The 15,734-nt window shown below is 45.8% G+C and overlaps 1 protein-coding gene and 1 long non-coding RNA gene across 4 annotated transcripts in view; one reads left to right on the top strand and one right to left on the bottom strand.

Annotated features, from left to right (window-relative positions):
• Positions 1–8,582: 8,582 nt before the first annotated feature.
• On the top strand, positions 8,583–9,064 carry LOC123575807. The gene is made up of 2 exons (XR_006701004.1): positions 8,583–8,747; positions 8,970–9,064. It is a non-coding gene; the product is annotated as an uncharacterized LOC123575807 (long non-coding RNA).
• Positions 9,065–11,350: 2,286 nt separating this feature from the next.
• Positions 11,351–15,734, bottom strand: part of GALNT10 (polypeptide N-acetylgalactosaminyltransferase 10) — a 224,938-nt gene continuing 220,554 nt past the window's right edge. For all 3 annotated transcript variants that reach the window (XM_045436518.1, XM_045436527.1, XM_045436507.1), the window contains exon 12: positions 11,351–15,427. In XM_045436518.1, coding sequence (XP_045292474.1) covers positions 15,269–15,427 — 159 coding nt within the window. In that variant the 3' untranslated portion in view covers positions 11,351–15,268. The remainder of the gene's footprint in view (positions 15,428–15,734) is intronic.

The raw sequence follows: 15,734 nt of genomic DNA on the forward strand, positions 1-15,734 counted from the left end.
AGGGTCATGCGGTCACACAATCATTTAGGGATGGGTAGCATTGACCTGGGTGGGGGTGGGGGGTGTTCAGGGGGCGGGAGTGTTAGGTGAGCACTTGTACCTATTTTGGTAGTACTAGGTGGCTTGGCATTAAAGAGGTTTTTGGTTTGTGCCCTGATGAAAAAAGGAAAGCTACCAGTTTCCATGTTTAGGAGCAGATGCTCTGTGATCTTAAATTTTCTTCAGTGACCTTGAACGTATTTGTACCCTCTCGTCTAGTAATTTCACATGCAGAACAACCATTTCAGGAAATTGGCCTACCAGAGAAAAATTTAAACAAGGATGTTCATTGTAGGATTATTTATAAAAGGAAAATAGAAAAAGAACCTCAAGTTCCACAAGAGAAGTGGTTAGGTAAACTACCTAACATCTTCAGAGTGAGATATTTTGCAGTTATTTATGATCTTTTCAACATTTAAGGTAGTTTCAACATCACTGTAAGTGTTTTCTATATAGAACAATTCATCATGGACTCTTCAACAAAGAATTGATGAGTTGGAGAAGTGCTGTATTCATGTTAACTTAAAAATGCAGGATTTAAAATTGCATATGGGATATGTGTGTACATATAAGTTAAAAAATAAAAAAGGAAAGCAACTATTTGTGCATATGAAATCTACCAAAGTACTAATGTTCTAATAGTAATTATTATCATGGGTAGTGGAAATATGGTTGATATTTTTCTCCTTTTGGTCTACCTTTGCATTTTCCCCAGGAAGCAATTATTGCTTTTATAGTAGGAAAATATAGGATGAAAATTAATAGGAAAAAAGGAACAGTTTAATAGAATGCCTCACTCAGAGTTCGTACATTCAGAAGTAAACTATTGAACGTATTACATATACCCATTTCAGGGTCAGCCACAAGAGAAGAATAAAACATAATCTTTACCCTAAAAGAGAGTATCTTCTAGCGGGGGTAGCTCAGACACATACCCAGAAAACAGTTGGGTGTCTATACAAGGCAGTGTGTGATGTTGGCTCCAAAGTTGACTGGTACGGATGAGAGGTCTACATTTCCCACATATATTTTGCCCTTAGATATTTTTCAAAACAGCACTTACATCCAGTGCCAGGCTGCTACAGTACACACAGCTTCTTTGCCAGATTTTCCCCTGGCACTGCCCCTGGAGCAGGGGAGAATGGTGCCTTTTCCTTTTCCTAGATGGGTTCTGTCTCTCTCTGTCTTTCTGTCTCTCTGTCTCTCTGTCTGTCTCTCTCTCTATGGAATTTATTGTCAAATTGGTTTCCATACAACACCCAGTGCTCATCCTAACAGGTGCCCTCCTCAATGCCCATCACTCACTTTCCCCTCCCTCCCACTCCACATCAACCCTCAGTTTATTCTCAGTATTTAAGAGTCTCTTATGGTTTGCCTCCTTCCCTCTCTGTAACTTCCCCCCCCCCCTCCCCCCCGGTCTTCTGTTAAGTTTCTCAGGATCCACATATGAGTGAAAACATATGGTATCTGTCTTTCTCTGCCTGACTTATTTCACTTAGCATAATACCCTCCAGTTCCATCCACGTTGCTACAAAAGGCCATATTTCATTCTTTCTCATTGCCATGTAGTATTCCATTGTATATATAAACCACATCTTCTGTATCCATTTGTCAGTTGATGGACATTTAGGCTCCTTCCATAATTTGGCTATTGTTGAAAGTGATGCTATAAACATTGGGATACAAGTGCCCCTATGCATCAGCACTCCTGTATCCCTTGGGTAAATTCCTAGCTGTGTGATTGCTGGGTCATAGGGTAGATCTATTAATTTTTTGAGGAACCTCCACAGTTTTCCAGAGTGGCTGTACCAGTTTGCATTCCCACCAAGAGTGCAAGAGGGTTCCCGTTTCTCCACATCCTCGCCAGCATCTGTAGTCTCCTGATTTGTTCATTTTAGCCACTCTGACCGGCATGAGGTGGTACCTCAGTGTGGTTTTGATTTGTATTTCCCTGATGAGTGACATTGAGCATCTTATCATGTGCCTGTTGGCCATCCGGATGTCTTCTTTAGAAAAGTGTTTTATTCATGTCTTCTGCCTATTTCTTCACGGGATTATTTGTTTTTCAGGTGTGGAGTTTGGTGAGTTCTTTACAGATTTTGGATACTGGCCCTTTATCCGACATGCCATTTGCAAATATCTTTTCCAACTCTATCGGTTGTCTTTTAGTTTTGTTGATTGTTTTTCATTCGCAGTGCAGAAGCTTTTTATCTTGATGAGGTCCCAATAGTTCATTTTTGCTTTTAATTCCCTTGCCTTTGGAGATGTTCCTAGACGGGTTCTCTATCTCAGCCCTTGGGGTAGGGGATGCTCCTTATCTGCTACTCCTGAATTCTTTAGAGTTCTCTTTACTGTTTTACTACTGTGCCCTGTTATAATTCATAAATCTTTATATTAGCTTTCCTCTGTTCAAATTACCGTGTGATTTCTCTCTCTTAATTGGACCCAGACTGATACCCTCAGTTTCTGTGTAATTTTGTGTGTGTGTGTGGGGGGGGGAAGGGTGGTGCACATGCTTTTAACTACCATTTATAGACAATCCTATAGTCTTTCTTCAAGGAATATTTTATAATCTCTCCTCCCTGTTATTATGTAGTTTGGTTTCAAATAACAATTTTTTTTTTGGAAAAAATTCTGAGTTTTCTGCTGGGGAAGTAAATCTGTAACTCCAGAAAGGAAATATAGTGAAATATTCAAATAATGAAGAAATGAATACAGAGAGAAGCTTCTGTGATCCTTGTTTTGCTTTGTGTAGGATTTGAGATTCTTGAAATGGCCAAGAGAATCTGCTTTGCTACATTTATCACTTTAGGTAATTAATTTACAACAGTTCCTTAAGTGCTTGAAAGATCTTGCTTTTTAGATTTGTAAGTCTGCCCTGTTGGGCATTTAAAGTGTTTGAGAAAATCAGACATATTAAATTTGTAATTGTAGTCTGAAATGTCTAAGGAAATTTGATTAATTAAATCTGTAAGCCTGTTAAATGTTTAAGGAGGATTGAATCTGCTAAACTTAAGAATTAATTCAACAGTAATCAAAGAACAAGTGAAAGTGATTGTTCTTATCTTTATATGAAAAATCACCAGATTTATAAAGGAATAACAAGATTTGTAAATTGAACATAAAGCCTTTAATAAAAGCTAGGTTTTACAATGGCAACTTGACTCAGTAACTGTAATATTCTTTTCCATCCCCAAGTCTACCTTCAGATAATTAAAATTTCAGGCTGATAACCCCCAACTCCATAGTTCTAGCTGAGGCCTCTCCTCAGAGCTCCAGAAAACAGCCTCTGGAGCTTAGATGCTCCAGGGGCATCGCAGACCAAATGTTCAAGTTAAAAGCTTCGGACAACCGAATCCGTTAACTGCAACTTGTAGCACCCTTGATTGTCTCTTCTTTCACCCCACTCCAAGCCCACGCATCATTGAGGCACTTTCTTCTCCTTCCAATAGATATTTAGAATCTGTCCCTTTTGCTTCGTTTCCTATGGCCAGCGGTTCAGCCCAGGCCACCATCACCTTGTGTCTAACGTGCTTTACTGGCCTATGAGCTGGTCCCTAAACCACTCTTTCCTGGTGGAGCATCTATACAAACCAAACCTTGCCCAACTTCTCTTAAGCCCCTCACCAGCTTCCCAGTGCATTCTGACGGTGCCTCCTGCCATCTCTTTGCCCCCTTCCCACGCCTCAGCTCTGTTATTCTTCCTTAAGTTCCTCAGATAAGCCAGACTCCTCCCTACCTCAAGGTCTTTGCATTGGCAGTTGCCTCTACCTGGAAAGCTGTTCCGCTCGCTTCTCCCACAGCTGTCTCCATCCTCCAAGTCTTAATTTAAATGTCACCTCTGCAGAGAGTCTTCCCTGATTAAAAGGAATTTTTCTTCCCAGCCCCTGCCCATCGCTATGCTCCATTCCATGCCTTTTCTTATTAGCATTCATCACAATATTCAATGATTCTATTTTATTATTATTTTTGTATTGGGGCTGTTTCTCCCATTACAATATAAGCTCCGCAAAGGCCAGGACCATGTCTGCCTTGTTTGTTGTTGTTGTAGCTCCAGTGCATACAACACTAATTCTCCAATTCTGGTAGCTAACAAGAGTAGGGACCCCGTAAACATTTTTTCAATAAATTAAGTATATCCAACTCTACCAAAACATTTATTAAGTAATAAAAAAGATACAGGGCACTACATGGAGTATGAATTCCATTTGTTTTTCTAAAAATTTTTATACCCAAATACACATATTTGGAAACACAAGAAACTAGTAATTGTGGTTGCTTCCATGGTGGGGACTGCAGGTCAAGGGAAGAAAGGAAGAATCTGAAAATTAAAAAAAAATTTTTTTTAACTTGAGAGAGTGAGCAAGCATGAGTGGGGGAGAGGGGCAGAGGGAGAGAGAGTGAATCTTAAGCAGGCTCCATGCTCAGCACAGAGCCCAATGTGGGGCTCGATCCCATGACCGTGGGACCATTACCTGAGCTGACACCAAGAGTCATATGCTCAACCAACTGAGCCACCCAGGCACACCAGAATTTGAATTTTATAACCTCTGTTCCTATTGGATGTTTTACGACGTGCCTATATTTCTAATAATAGTAAGAAAAACACCATCCTTTGGTATTGTAATTTAACAGGAAGTATGGAATACCAAAAAAGTTGGAAGAATCTCGGAATAAAGGATAGTCATTTAAATGGAATAAATTAAGCTTTATAAAAAGTCCACAGCATGAGCCTATTTTCCTCATTTCTCTGAGGACGCATGAAAGTGTCCCCTGGCTCTGGTCTGCAACCTGGCACTTGACAGGTGCTGGCTATTGGCCAACGGTAGCTCTTGGCACTGTGGCTAAGGGCAAAGGCTCTGGTTTGAATTCCAGCTCTGCCACTTTACTAGCCATAGGACCATTGACAACTTATGTGAAGTATATAATAAGCCTCAGTTTTCTTCATCTGTAAGATGGGATGATAATAGTACTTATAGGGCTATTGTGAGGATCAAATGTGATATTGTAAAGCACTTAGCTTAGTGTCTCGTACATAGTAAGTGTTCATTAAGTGGTAGTTATTATTTCATCCATTTTATGCTGATACCCCTTGTACTCAGGTTCAGATTTCTGCATGTTAGTGAGACCTCACATTGCAGGATGGGAAGGTGGTGCTGCTGATCTGTTAATCGTTCAATTTCCACACAGGCAGTTTCCATATCCATCTGTGCAGCAATGATTGGGAAAGTGCTTCATTATTTTGTTGTATCTTAACCTCATCTTAAACAATTATGTGGATGGAAAAATGAAAGCACCAAGAGTAGTGATAAGAAGTGTGTGTATGTCAAGAAAGTGAAAAGACAACCTATAGAATGGGAGGAAGTGTTTGCAAATCATACATATCATAAGGGACTTGTATTTAGAATATATAATGCACTCTTATCATTCAACAATAAAAAGACAACAATAAAAAGACAATAAAAAGGGGTAAAGGTTTTTTTATTAAAAAAATTTTTTTGCGTGTGTTTTAAGCACCAGAGTCCACTGAGGCATTTTATTTGCACACATGTATTATATCCCTAGAAAAAAGAACCCCGAGATTTTTTCTCCGGTGTGTTTTGCTTCTTCATGATGCCAGCTGAGGTTGTCAGTGAAATGAAACCAAACTGGTGGGACAGGAGCAGACTATTCTGCCATTTTTCTAGCTGTACCTCCAATCTGGGGCTGATCACACGTGTTTAACCTGCCCATGAAGTTCACAACAATTTTCCCAGCTCTGTGATCATCCATGATTTCAAATTCACCAATGTAACCATGCTTCAGCATCATAGTTAGAAACTGGAAGATGACTTTGGAGCATGGACTAAGAGCCTGGTGTTTGCCTCTCTTTTTGGCATTGTTCATGCTCTTGAGAGCATCTGCCAGGATGCCTGCCATAATGGCAGCACGAAAAGATGGTGGAAAGAGTGAAAGGTTTTGAATAGATATTTCTCCAAAGAAGATATACAGATGGCCAAAAGCACATGAAAAGATGCTCAACATCACTAATCATTAAGGAAATGTAAATCAAAACTACAATGAGATATTACTTCATATCTACTAGGATAGCTATAGTACATAAGACAGGTAATGGCAAGTATTGGTGAGGATGTGGAGAAGTTGAACCCCACATACTACTGGTAGGAATGCAAAATTGGTGCACCCATCTTGGAAAAAGTTTAAGAGTTCCTCAAAAAGTTAAATGTAGACTTACCATATGACCCAGCCATTCTACTCTTAGGTATCTACCCAGAGAGATGAAATGTCTTTCAACTGATGAATGGATAAACAAAATGTAGTATTTCCAGACACATTATTATTCTGCAATAAAAAGGAATGAAGGACTGACACAATACGGATGAACCTTGAAAACATTATGCTAAGTGAAAGCCAGACACAATGGCCACATATTCCATGATTCCATTTATATGAAATGTTCAGAAAGGGCAAATCCATGCAGATGAGTGGTTACCAGCGGCTAAGGGACTGGGGAGCTTGGGTGGGGAGTGACTGCTAATGGGTCCAGAGTTTCTTTCTCGGGGGACAAAAATGTTCTGAAATTAGGAAGTGGTGATAGTTGCACAACCTTGTAAATATACTAAGAACATTGAATTATACACTTTAGGTGAATTAGATTTCAATAAAGGAAGTATGTGTATCATTAACTGTAATTGACATAAAGGTAGGAGTCATTGGATTTATTGAAAGGAATGAATCTTCAGTCTCCACTTGATGTTCTTAATCACTTTTTTTTTTTTTTAAGTAAGCTCTAGGCCCATTGTGGGACTTGAACTCATGACCCTGAGATCAATAGTTGCATGTTCCTCCAGCTAAACCAGCCAGGCACTTCCTTATGCATGTTTTTTGATTAGTAAAGAAAAATAATCAAATTGAAGATATAGTAGGAAAGGCAGGAAATATATCATCAAAGATTGCGTCCAAAAATGCAGGTGTAATTGAAACTGATAAACCCTTTTTTATTCCTTAGGAGCAAATGTGACCTGTTGACGGAATACATTTTTTGTTTGACTTTTTACTTTCGACATTGGTCACATTTTCAGAAACCAATTCTGTATGGGAGTGGGGTTGTATGTGTAGTCTGTCATGGAGAAACAAACCTTTGTGCTTCTCCTTTCTTTAATGCTAGATGACCAAGCAAACTTCTAAGAAAAAATTCAGCTGATACTAGGAGGTTGCACATAATTATTTGGGTTAGTGTATATTTGGGTCATTGGGTCTAATGCCCATAAAAAAATGAACAACTTCAGATTCATATATCAGTCTTTCATGAGTTTCATTAGGAAAAGTCAGCCCTGGAAAGCTGTTTAGTTTTGGCCTTAACGAAATATGCAACTAATGGTGACATAAATAATAAGGGTTATTAATCAGTTTCACAAAACTAACATTTCAGAGATAGGTGGTGCGTTCATCAGCAGCTCAACAATTTCGGAGGTCCAAATCAGTCCTCCTGAGAGCTGGGGATAAAACCGTGGACTAGAAGACACTAAACAAGTAAACGAATGAATAAAATAATTAAAGCACTCCTCATTATTACACTGATGCTGTGTTTGCAAATGTGCCTACTCACCAAAATAGATTTGTGACCTCAGAACCGATGCTTGCAGCACCTTGGAGGTCACCTGCAGCACCTCGGAGGTCACTTGCAGATGTGTGCATGTGCAGAGTGGCAAAAAATTGGAGTTCCCCCAACATGCACGTTCCCAGCTGAGGTCTAGCGTGCATGCTCTAAACAAGTATCCTTTTCGTGGGCAATGTGGTGTCACGTTTTACATATTTTTGTGCTTTTTGTCGGTGATTTTGGTTTAAAATGCCTCCCAAGCATAGTGCTGAGGTGCTGTATGGTGTTCTTAAGCACTAAGATGTGTCTATGGAGAACATGTGTGTGTTAAGTAAATTTCATTCAGGCATTAGTTCCAGAGTTAGCCCTGAGTTGTATGTTGACAAATTAGTGACCTATTATTAAATAAGGTGTCTTTAAACAGAAATGCACATAAAACAAGGTTATGTATTGATCGTTTGATGAAAATGTTTCGAGTAGAGGCTCGCAGGAGCCTACCCCTGCGCTTCCCCTAGGGGCGTGGTTCAGTGTTTGCTGATTCCATGTTCACAGTGACTCAATAGAACATAACTACTGTGAACAAGGAGAATGGACCGTATGTCAGGATAAGTGCCATGAAGGAGGCTACAAAGGTGCTCAGCATGCCAGAAAATGATGTGTGTGGGGTGGGCCTGTTCTTGACTGGGTGTGCCGGAAGTTTCTTGGGGGTGGGGGTGAGCTAAGCTGGGACCTAAACTCTGACAAAAAGCTGCCAAGCAGAGGGAGAACATTCCAAGTGGAGGGACCACTTGGTTTTGGAGGTGGGAAAGACTTGGCCTGTGAGGGCCTGAGCCCTGCTGGGGAGGTGATGGAGAAGCAGGCAGGGGCCAGCCTGGAAGGACTGTTAGGACCTGGCTAAGAAGTTTCGGTTTTATACTAGAGGCCTGGGGTGAAGTCACAAGCAGTGCAGCGGTAATCAGGTGTCTCTGGGTCCTTGTTTGTTCTCATCACTAGGCTAAAGAGGTCACAGATTATTCCTTATTCATCTCTGTATTTCCAGGGCTGAGGACAAAGCCAACTACTATGGGCACCCAGCGTGGACCACCATGGGCCCACAGTACATATGTCGGTATGCATTTGTTGTCTCGATGACCGAGCCCTGGGATTCTGCAGCTGTAAAGAAACCATAGCAGGGACTTTTCCCAGAATGTGGACTCCAGCCTCATGAGGACTCCAGACCCCAGGATTCCAGCCTCAGCATCCCAGGCTGAGAGGCCAATGCTGGGGGCGGGGGTGTTTAGCTCTAGCTCCAGCGAAAGCAGACCCTCCATCCCCTTCTTCCCATCCCCAGGCAGAAGCTGGCAGGAGATCAGATGCTACTTCAATTCCAAGTGGCTCATGAACAAAAGCTGTGAAGTTGCTAAGAAACCTGCTTCTCTGAGGGTTCACCAGGTTTTCCTTTGTTTCTATGGCACTGTGTGTGTGTGTGTGTGTGTGTATGCGTGCGTGCATGCACACCAAGGGTCGTCACCCTGCCAGCTCTGAAGCAAGTCAGATTGGAAGGTAAGGATTGCAGACTTCCCTGGGGCACCTTCATGGGCCCGAGGATCACCAAGCCAGGCAGCCCAGGCACTGAGGGTGAACAAAGAGGAAACGGATGCCCGTGGCCAGAGGTTAGCAGAGCTGTAAGCAGCTGCAGGAAGGGAGCTCTGGATACTGAATCCTGGACCCACTTCAGCAATAGCCCAGAAGCCATAGGGTGGGAGACACCAACAGAACTGAAAGGGGGCCCCACTCCTATCCCCTAGGTTAGCTTGGAAAATAAATCCCTAGCAACCTCAGGTCTACTGCAAAATACCAGATGCAGGATTTGTACAACTGTAAGAGTACGGGCTGACCATTATCTACTTTGCTCCCCTTCTCCCCATTGTCATGGAAAATCTGAGGCCTAGGGAGGGGAAGGGACTTTCTCAAGAACACACAGCATGTAACGGATACAGGAGCACTCTCTCTCAGAAGGCCTGTAGGCTGTGAGTGGAGGAAATAAAAGCCTAAAGTGTAATCTGAAGCTGTATTCTTCACCCGTTTGTCCATTCTTCAAATACTCATTGAGCCTTTACTCAGTGCCTTTACTCAGTGCCCCCAGTCCCCAATTCCAACTAAGTACAGAGAGAGAGAATCCAAAATTGTTGGCAAATTGCCAAATTCTCCGCCTCTGCTCCCAAACAAGTACGCCACCAACCACTGACAGAGCTCCCACTGTGTGTCCAGCTGAGTGCTTTAGGTACCTTGGATTCTACCCTTGCTTGTGGGCTTGGGAGCTGAGGAGCTAGAACGGATGAGACATGTTAATTCCCCCCATCCTCCCACCTGTCCCAGTGGGGAAGGACCTTTCCTCCCAGGAATCAGTGATTTCGAGAAGGCAACTGAGGGCCAGCTGCCCTGGAGTTTTCACTCTGCAGGCCCGAGGTGCCAACTATGTGCCCAGCAGCTCGAGAAAGTCATTCCTGGCTATAAACATCAGTTGAGGGCACATCTGATGCTCTCACCCTGCCCAGTTAAAAACCCTCCAATGGTCCCTACTGCTTTAAAAATAAAGCTCAGAGACGCCTTAACATGGCCTACAAGACCCTGCAGAGTCTGGCTTCTGCCCACCCTTTCCTTCTTGTCTTTTTTTTTCTCACTCACTCTGCTCCCACCTCACTGACCTTCATACCTGTCATGTTCCCTCCACAGGGTCTTAGCACATGCGGCCCCTGCACCTGGAATCTTCTTCCCTCTCTTCCTCTGTCCCTAGTAAAAGGATTTAATCTTTTTAAAGAAATCACTAAAATTTTAGAAGAAAATTAACAATATCCATCTTCTGGTTCCAGGGCTCAGAAGGCCAGTGAACAGATTTCCACCCCCTTAATCTGCCTTTTCCAAGCCGTGGTCACAGCGCCCTCTGGTGGGCTCTGGGCGACAGCATCAGCAGGCAGCTTGGGCTGGCTGGACTGGTAGTCCTACACTAAGTTTCAACCAGGGAACCAGAGGTGGGGCTGGAAGGATCATCCAAAAACCGGCCATTTTACGGCAGAAAACTGAGGTCTAGATAGGAGGCAGGATCTGCAGAGCCACGCCAGCCAATGCTGTTTCTAGAATGTGGCATTACACAAATGATACAAATCTAATATTCAAAAGCATCGTAATATTTTGGTAGGTAGACACCTGTGGCTGATGGGTGAGCATCAGAAATCAAGCCATTTCACCTTGTCCTGCCCCCCTGAAATCTTCCATTCCTGGCTGTAGTCTGTCAGACCCTTTGTGGGCTACCCCACCTAACCCTGTGAGCTCACCTCCTGTGCCTTCAACACGGAAAGTCCCTCCTGCTCAGGGTTCTTGCAGTAGTGACTCCCTTTGCCTGGAACTCTCTCCCCCAAACTGCCTCTTGGCTCAGACTCCCTCATGTCTTTCGGCTCTCACAGAGACACACTCTGACCGGCCTATCTAATGTTGCCTCCCAATCCAGTCTCTGAGACATCTCGGTTTATATTCTTCATAGCCCTGCTCACATCTAGAGTCATCTTGGTTGGTTATTTGAGGTCCACCTTCCTCTCTAGAAGGACAGCTGTCGGGGACTTGTTCGGTATCTGGCAGAGGGCCTGGGTACCGAGCAGACACTCCCTGAATACGTGGGGAATGACGGACTGAAAAATGGTGCGTGACAAGAACAAGCCAGAGAACACGTTAGAGAAAGTCTGGAGGTTTACTCAACAACAATCACAATTGTACACAGTAAGTCAGTTCATCACAAAGGCTCACTTTTCCGGGCAGGAGAAGAGAGGTTGGTGGTCTTGAGCTCTCTGTTTAGAATCCCAGTCTGCCATCTCAATATTCCCTGCGTAGTCCCTCTGGGATCCCAGGCTTCACGCCCAAAACAGAGCAGGAGCTCAACCCTGTTGTCTGGAGAGGCTGAATCAAAGCCATCTGGGGAGCGGATGCTAAGAGGACCTTGTCACTTGGGATGTAGGTCCAACACCCACCCCAGAGGCGGCAGTGGGCCTTGGCCTTGGCTCAAGATCAAGTTTGAACTGAAATATTACTTCGATTTTCACAAAGAGCATCGGTGGAAAGTAGAAAAGAATTCCAGAATTGGACTGCACTCCTTGCCCCTCTCCCATGCTTAAAAATCTTCAGAAAACATTAAAAATGCATTGCCTCCCAGGAATTATAAAAGATCGCCCAATCTGTACACACTAGAGACCACTGAAGCAAGGAATCCCCAGTCAGAGTAATTCTCGGTTACTACCGTAAAGTGCTTTGCCACGCTTTTGAGATTCCAGAGACTAGAAAAATGAAGATACACGGAAAGAAGCAGGGAGCCATTTTCAAGGGTATCATCTCTTTCTTAAAGAGAGAGAGAAATTCGACAGGTAGGTTTGGAAAGTGAATATAGGGTGCGCTTTGGGACTCTATATGCCTCATCTTCAACAGGAACTGCTCTTTCTCCCCTAGGCCTAATGTCACCCCCCCCCCCACCCCGTGGAAGTGCCCCCCTCTGCCTCTGAACTAATTCTTCCACAAGGGGAGAAGGGGCGGTTCCTGGACTATTTTAAAAGTTGAAAGCTCCAGGGGGAGGCACACGGTAGAATGGCTTTTCACACGTGTGCCTGAACATTTAGCCACCTCCAAAAGCCTTGTATTTACAGCAAAGAGGCTCTCCGCATTCCAAAATGTTTCCGGAGCTCCCCCTCTGGAAAGGCTGCTGGTGAGCCACATGGTCATGATGCTTTCTGGCCGCTCCCTGTTTTGTGACCTCATGCTCAGAATAAAGGGAGGCAAAGGGGCCCACGTTCTCACCCATGACCCAGATGAGAGCGTCTCCACAGGTCCTGGCTGCTGTACTGAGCATCGGCTGGCAGTGTGGGCAGGAACCTGGATCTCTGAGACAGGTGGTTTTCAAAAAGGAGGCCAAAGCAACCAGTGGTATTTGTAACCAGTCAGTTGGTCAGCTGAGCCGTGAACCTCTTCCTTCCCCTCTTAAACACTTTGCCAAGTCCCAGCACCTCCTGGTGAGGGCTCAGCAAGTGCTGCTCAGAGGACCTGCCCATCCCCAGTCGAGGGTGCAAAAGCAGACCCTGATGGAGGACCCAAGAATGGGACAGAGGAAAGCTGAAGCCCGCTTGCTGCTGCACCTGCTTTCCACAGGAGTCGCGGTCTTGCCGAGGACACTGTCACCCACTTGGAATGGGACATCTGGAGACCTAGCGAGTGCGCTGCACTCCGTGTGGGGGCTGGGGTGGGGGACTCCAGGCCTGGTCTACAAACAGGGCCCTCTCCCAGGGGTTGCTGAGGCCCTTCTAGGCCACAGACAAAATGAGTTGTCCAGCTGCCCTTTTAACTTGGAGGGTTACTTGCCATGAACTGGAACAACTCCAGCCTCTGGCCCTTGAGGGGCATCTCCGCCTCCCAGATCCTGCCCTAGGCCCAACGTCTCCTGCTTGAAATCAGAAGTTAAGAAACACACACTCATCCAACAGAAACTGCACACACTACCACGAAAGTTTCCCCTCCCCGCCCCCAACCCTGCCCCTTTATGTTTGTCTAGCAAGGCACTAGGAAATTGTTCAAGTTTAGGGATTTGCTGTACATTTGCATTTTTTTCTTTTTAAAAGGCACAGTTTTTATTTTAATGATGCTGCTTTGCTCTCTGATGATGAACCCTCAGTTCTCCAAACTGCAACTCTTGTTCTCCTAGATCCCAGAAGGGGCCTCATCTTTGGACTCCTTCCTATGGAGGGCCACTTCTAAAGATATGGCACTCGTTTGGAAAAGACACGGAGGGATCAACAAGAAGGGATCAAGCAAGCTGTTGCACGCACAGGGGCCGCCTCTCCTGGGGACAGGCGGCCAGGGCAGGGTGTGTGTGGGGGCAGAAGTGGAGGAAGTGATGCTTTGCCAGCAATATGCTTAATTGGGGTGGTGGTGGTTAGGAGTGTTTTATCTGCCTCCCCGCCCCTGATAACTGATGGCCTTGAGATCAGCCAGCATCTCAAAGGCAGATTCGTGGCTCTGTTCCCAGATTAATGTCTCATTTAATTGGTAAATGACACAATCGAGAGACCCAGCTCTAATTGGAACACTGGTTTCAAGTATTTCCTGGACTAGCTGGTGGGAGCCATAGATTGTAGAATGCGATTTCCATTTCTGAATCAGTGGGTGGCAGGTTGGTCACAGAAATGCTTCCTATTAGCTTGGGAACCCTCTGGGAGTCCGACACATAATTAACAAAGCAAAAGGTAAACACGAGGGACTGGCATGGAGCTGGGTGTCTGCCTGTTCGTGGGACCCTCCTCCACTGCAGCTGTGAAGGCGGTGGAGGGTGCAGGGCTTCGGGTCTGCACTGTGGACCGTGTCGTACCGAGGCCTCCGGTACGAGCTGACGGACATGGGTCACCCACCCCCTCCCTCCCCCGGACACCACCAACCTCGGATTTCAAAGATTGTCTCTAGGTTGGGGGCTGGATGCCTTAACTATATTACACTTGGCTGGCTCTTGTAAATCGAAGCATTCTAGAAATCCCAACTGGATGCTAGAATACCAGAATCCTATGTAGCATTCTAGTTTGTGATCCAATGATACAGTTCTATAAAAATTCTGGAGTTCTACGTGAGAACTGGAGCCGCGATGAGGTCAGAGGCTGGGCATCTCGCCCCCGGTCCACCTTGGAGGCCTCCAGACTTTGTGAGGTGAGCACTTCACACATCTGCTCCTTTCTTGAGGCAGGTAATTGCCCAAGAGAGAAAGGGGAAAATGGAAGCACTGATAAGGGAAATTCAGCCAGAATATCTGGTGTGGAGGTCTTCTACTAGGCCTTTTCCATGGGCCCAAGTCATCTGAAACCCAGCCCTGAAGAGCTGGTGGCTGAGCTGTCTTGTGCCCAGAGAGCAAGGAGAGACATCCCATGTGTCCATGGCGGCAAAGGAACGTCTAGGGGTCCAGCTTCTGACCCCAGGCCTGGCAGCTGGCCAGTGTTCAGTACTGGATGCTCTGAGGGCCCAGGTACGGCCTTCGAATGCATCGCCTGGGGCTGTGACAGAACAGAAGCCGGGCAGTAACTGTAGTTACTCAGTTACTCCACGACAGGCAGAAACTAAATGGCTGAAACCAGTGGCCCCAAGAAAGACTCCCTCCCTCCCCTTCTGCAGCGGATGGACGGCAGAGATGCTAAAAGTGCCCAGACGGACAACAGGGGCTTCTCTTTCTAAAGGGCCGTCACATACGAGCCATCTCAAGGCTAGGTAACCTTGTAGGACCCATTTTCGGGTAGCCTAGGGCTGCCTTGGCATTTCTCCCACATAATGCCCAAAGGAACGTGGTGACAAAGTTGGTAAGGCCCTCCTAGATTTCCATGATGCTGTCAGGGATTAAAGCAGGCACTGCTCTTTGTGGGGCCTCATGTGGGGTCTGTTGTCCACCCCACGGCTACCACTGGGCCTCAAGGAACAGGTGGGCCTCCTGCTCCAGCCGTCGGAGCCCTCTCTGCCCTAGACCTGTTGGCCAGCGCCTTTCACGTCACGCTGCCCACGGAAGCCCTGCCTCCCTCGGGAGGGGAAGGCTGCCGGAAGCGCCAGGAGAGGACCCCACCAGGCCCGCTGAGACACCAGGGCTCAGTTCCTGTTGAATTTTTCCAAGACTGTCGAGTTGGTGTGTTCAAACAGCCACTGCTGGGTCAGAGAAGAGGGGTTACAGGTGTTCATGAAGATCCTGTGGTCACTTTCACTGCAGTCCATGCAACTGCCGCTGACGGGGTGGTACAGGGTCTTGTCCTACGAAACAGGGAGGTAATCAGCGAGGCGGCGCTGGGGATCTGAACCAACGGCAGCAGCAACGATAGCAACGGGGCAGTGAGGCAGCGGCCGGCCGTGTTCACTGACCTGCGAGGCCTCCCTGCTGAGGGCACAGCGAGACCCTGCCCGGCCTCCCCCGCAGGCGGCCTTGCCCTGTGCCCGAGCTCTGCCCAGGGGGATGGGGGTGGAAGTGACCTGTGTGCCACTTCCGGGGCCGGGCCTTAATCATGCTCGTCTCTGGCCCACTGGCATCGGTTCTCATGACGGTGGTGGTGCTGGTGTTTTA

Source organism: Leopardus geoffroyi, chromosome A1, assembly GCF_018350155.1.
Source record: "Leopardus geoffroyi isolate Oge1 chromosome A1, O.geoffroyi_Oge1_pat1.0, whole genome shotgun sequence".
Taxonomy (NCBI): Eukaryota; Metazoa; Chordata; class Mammalia; order Carnivora; family Felidae; genus Leopardus; species Leopardus geoffroyi.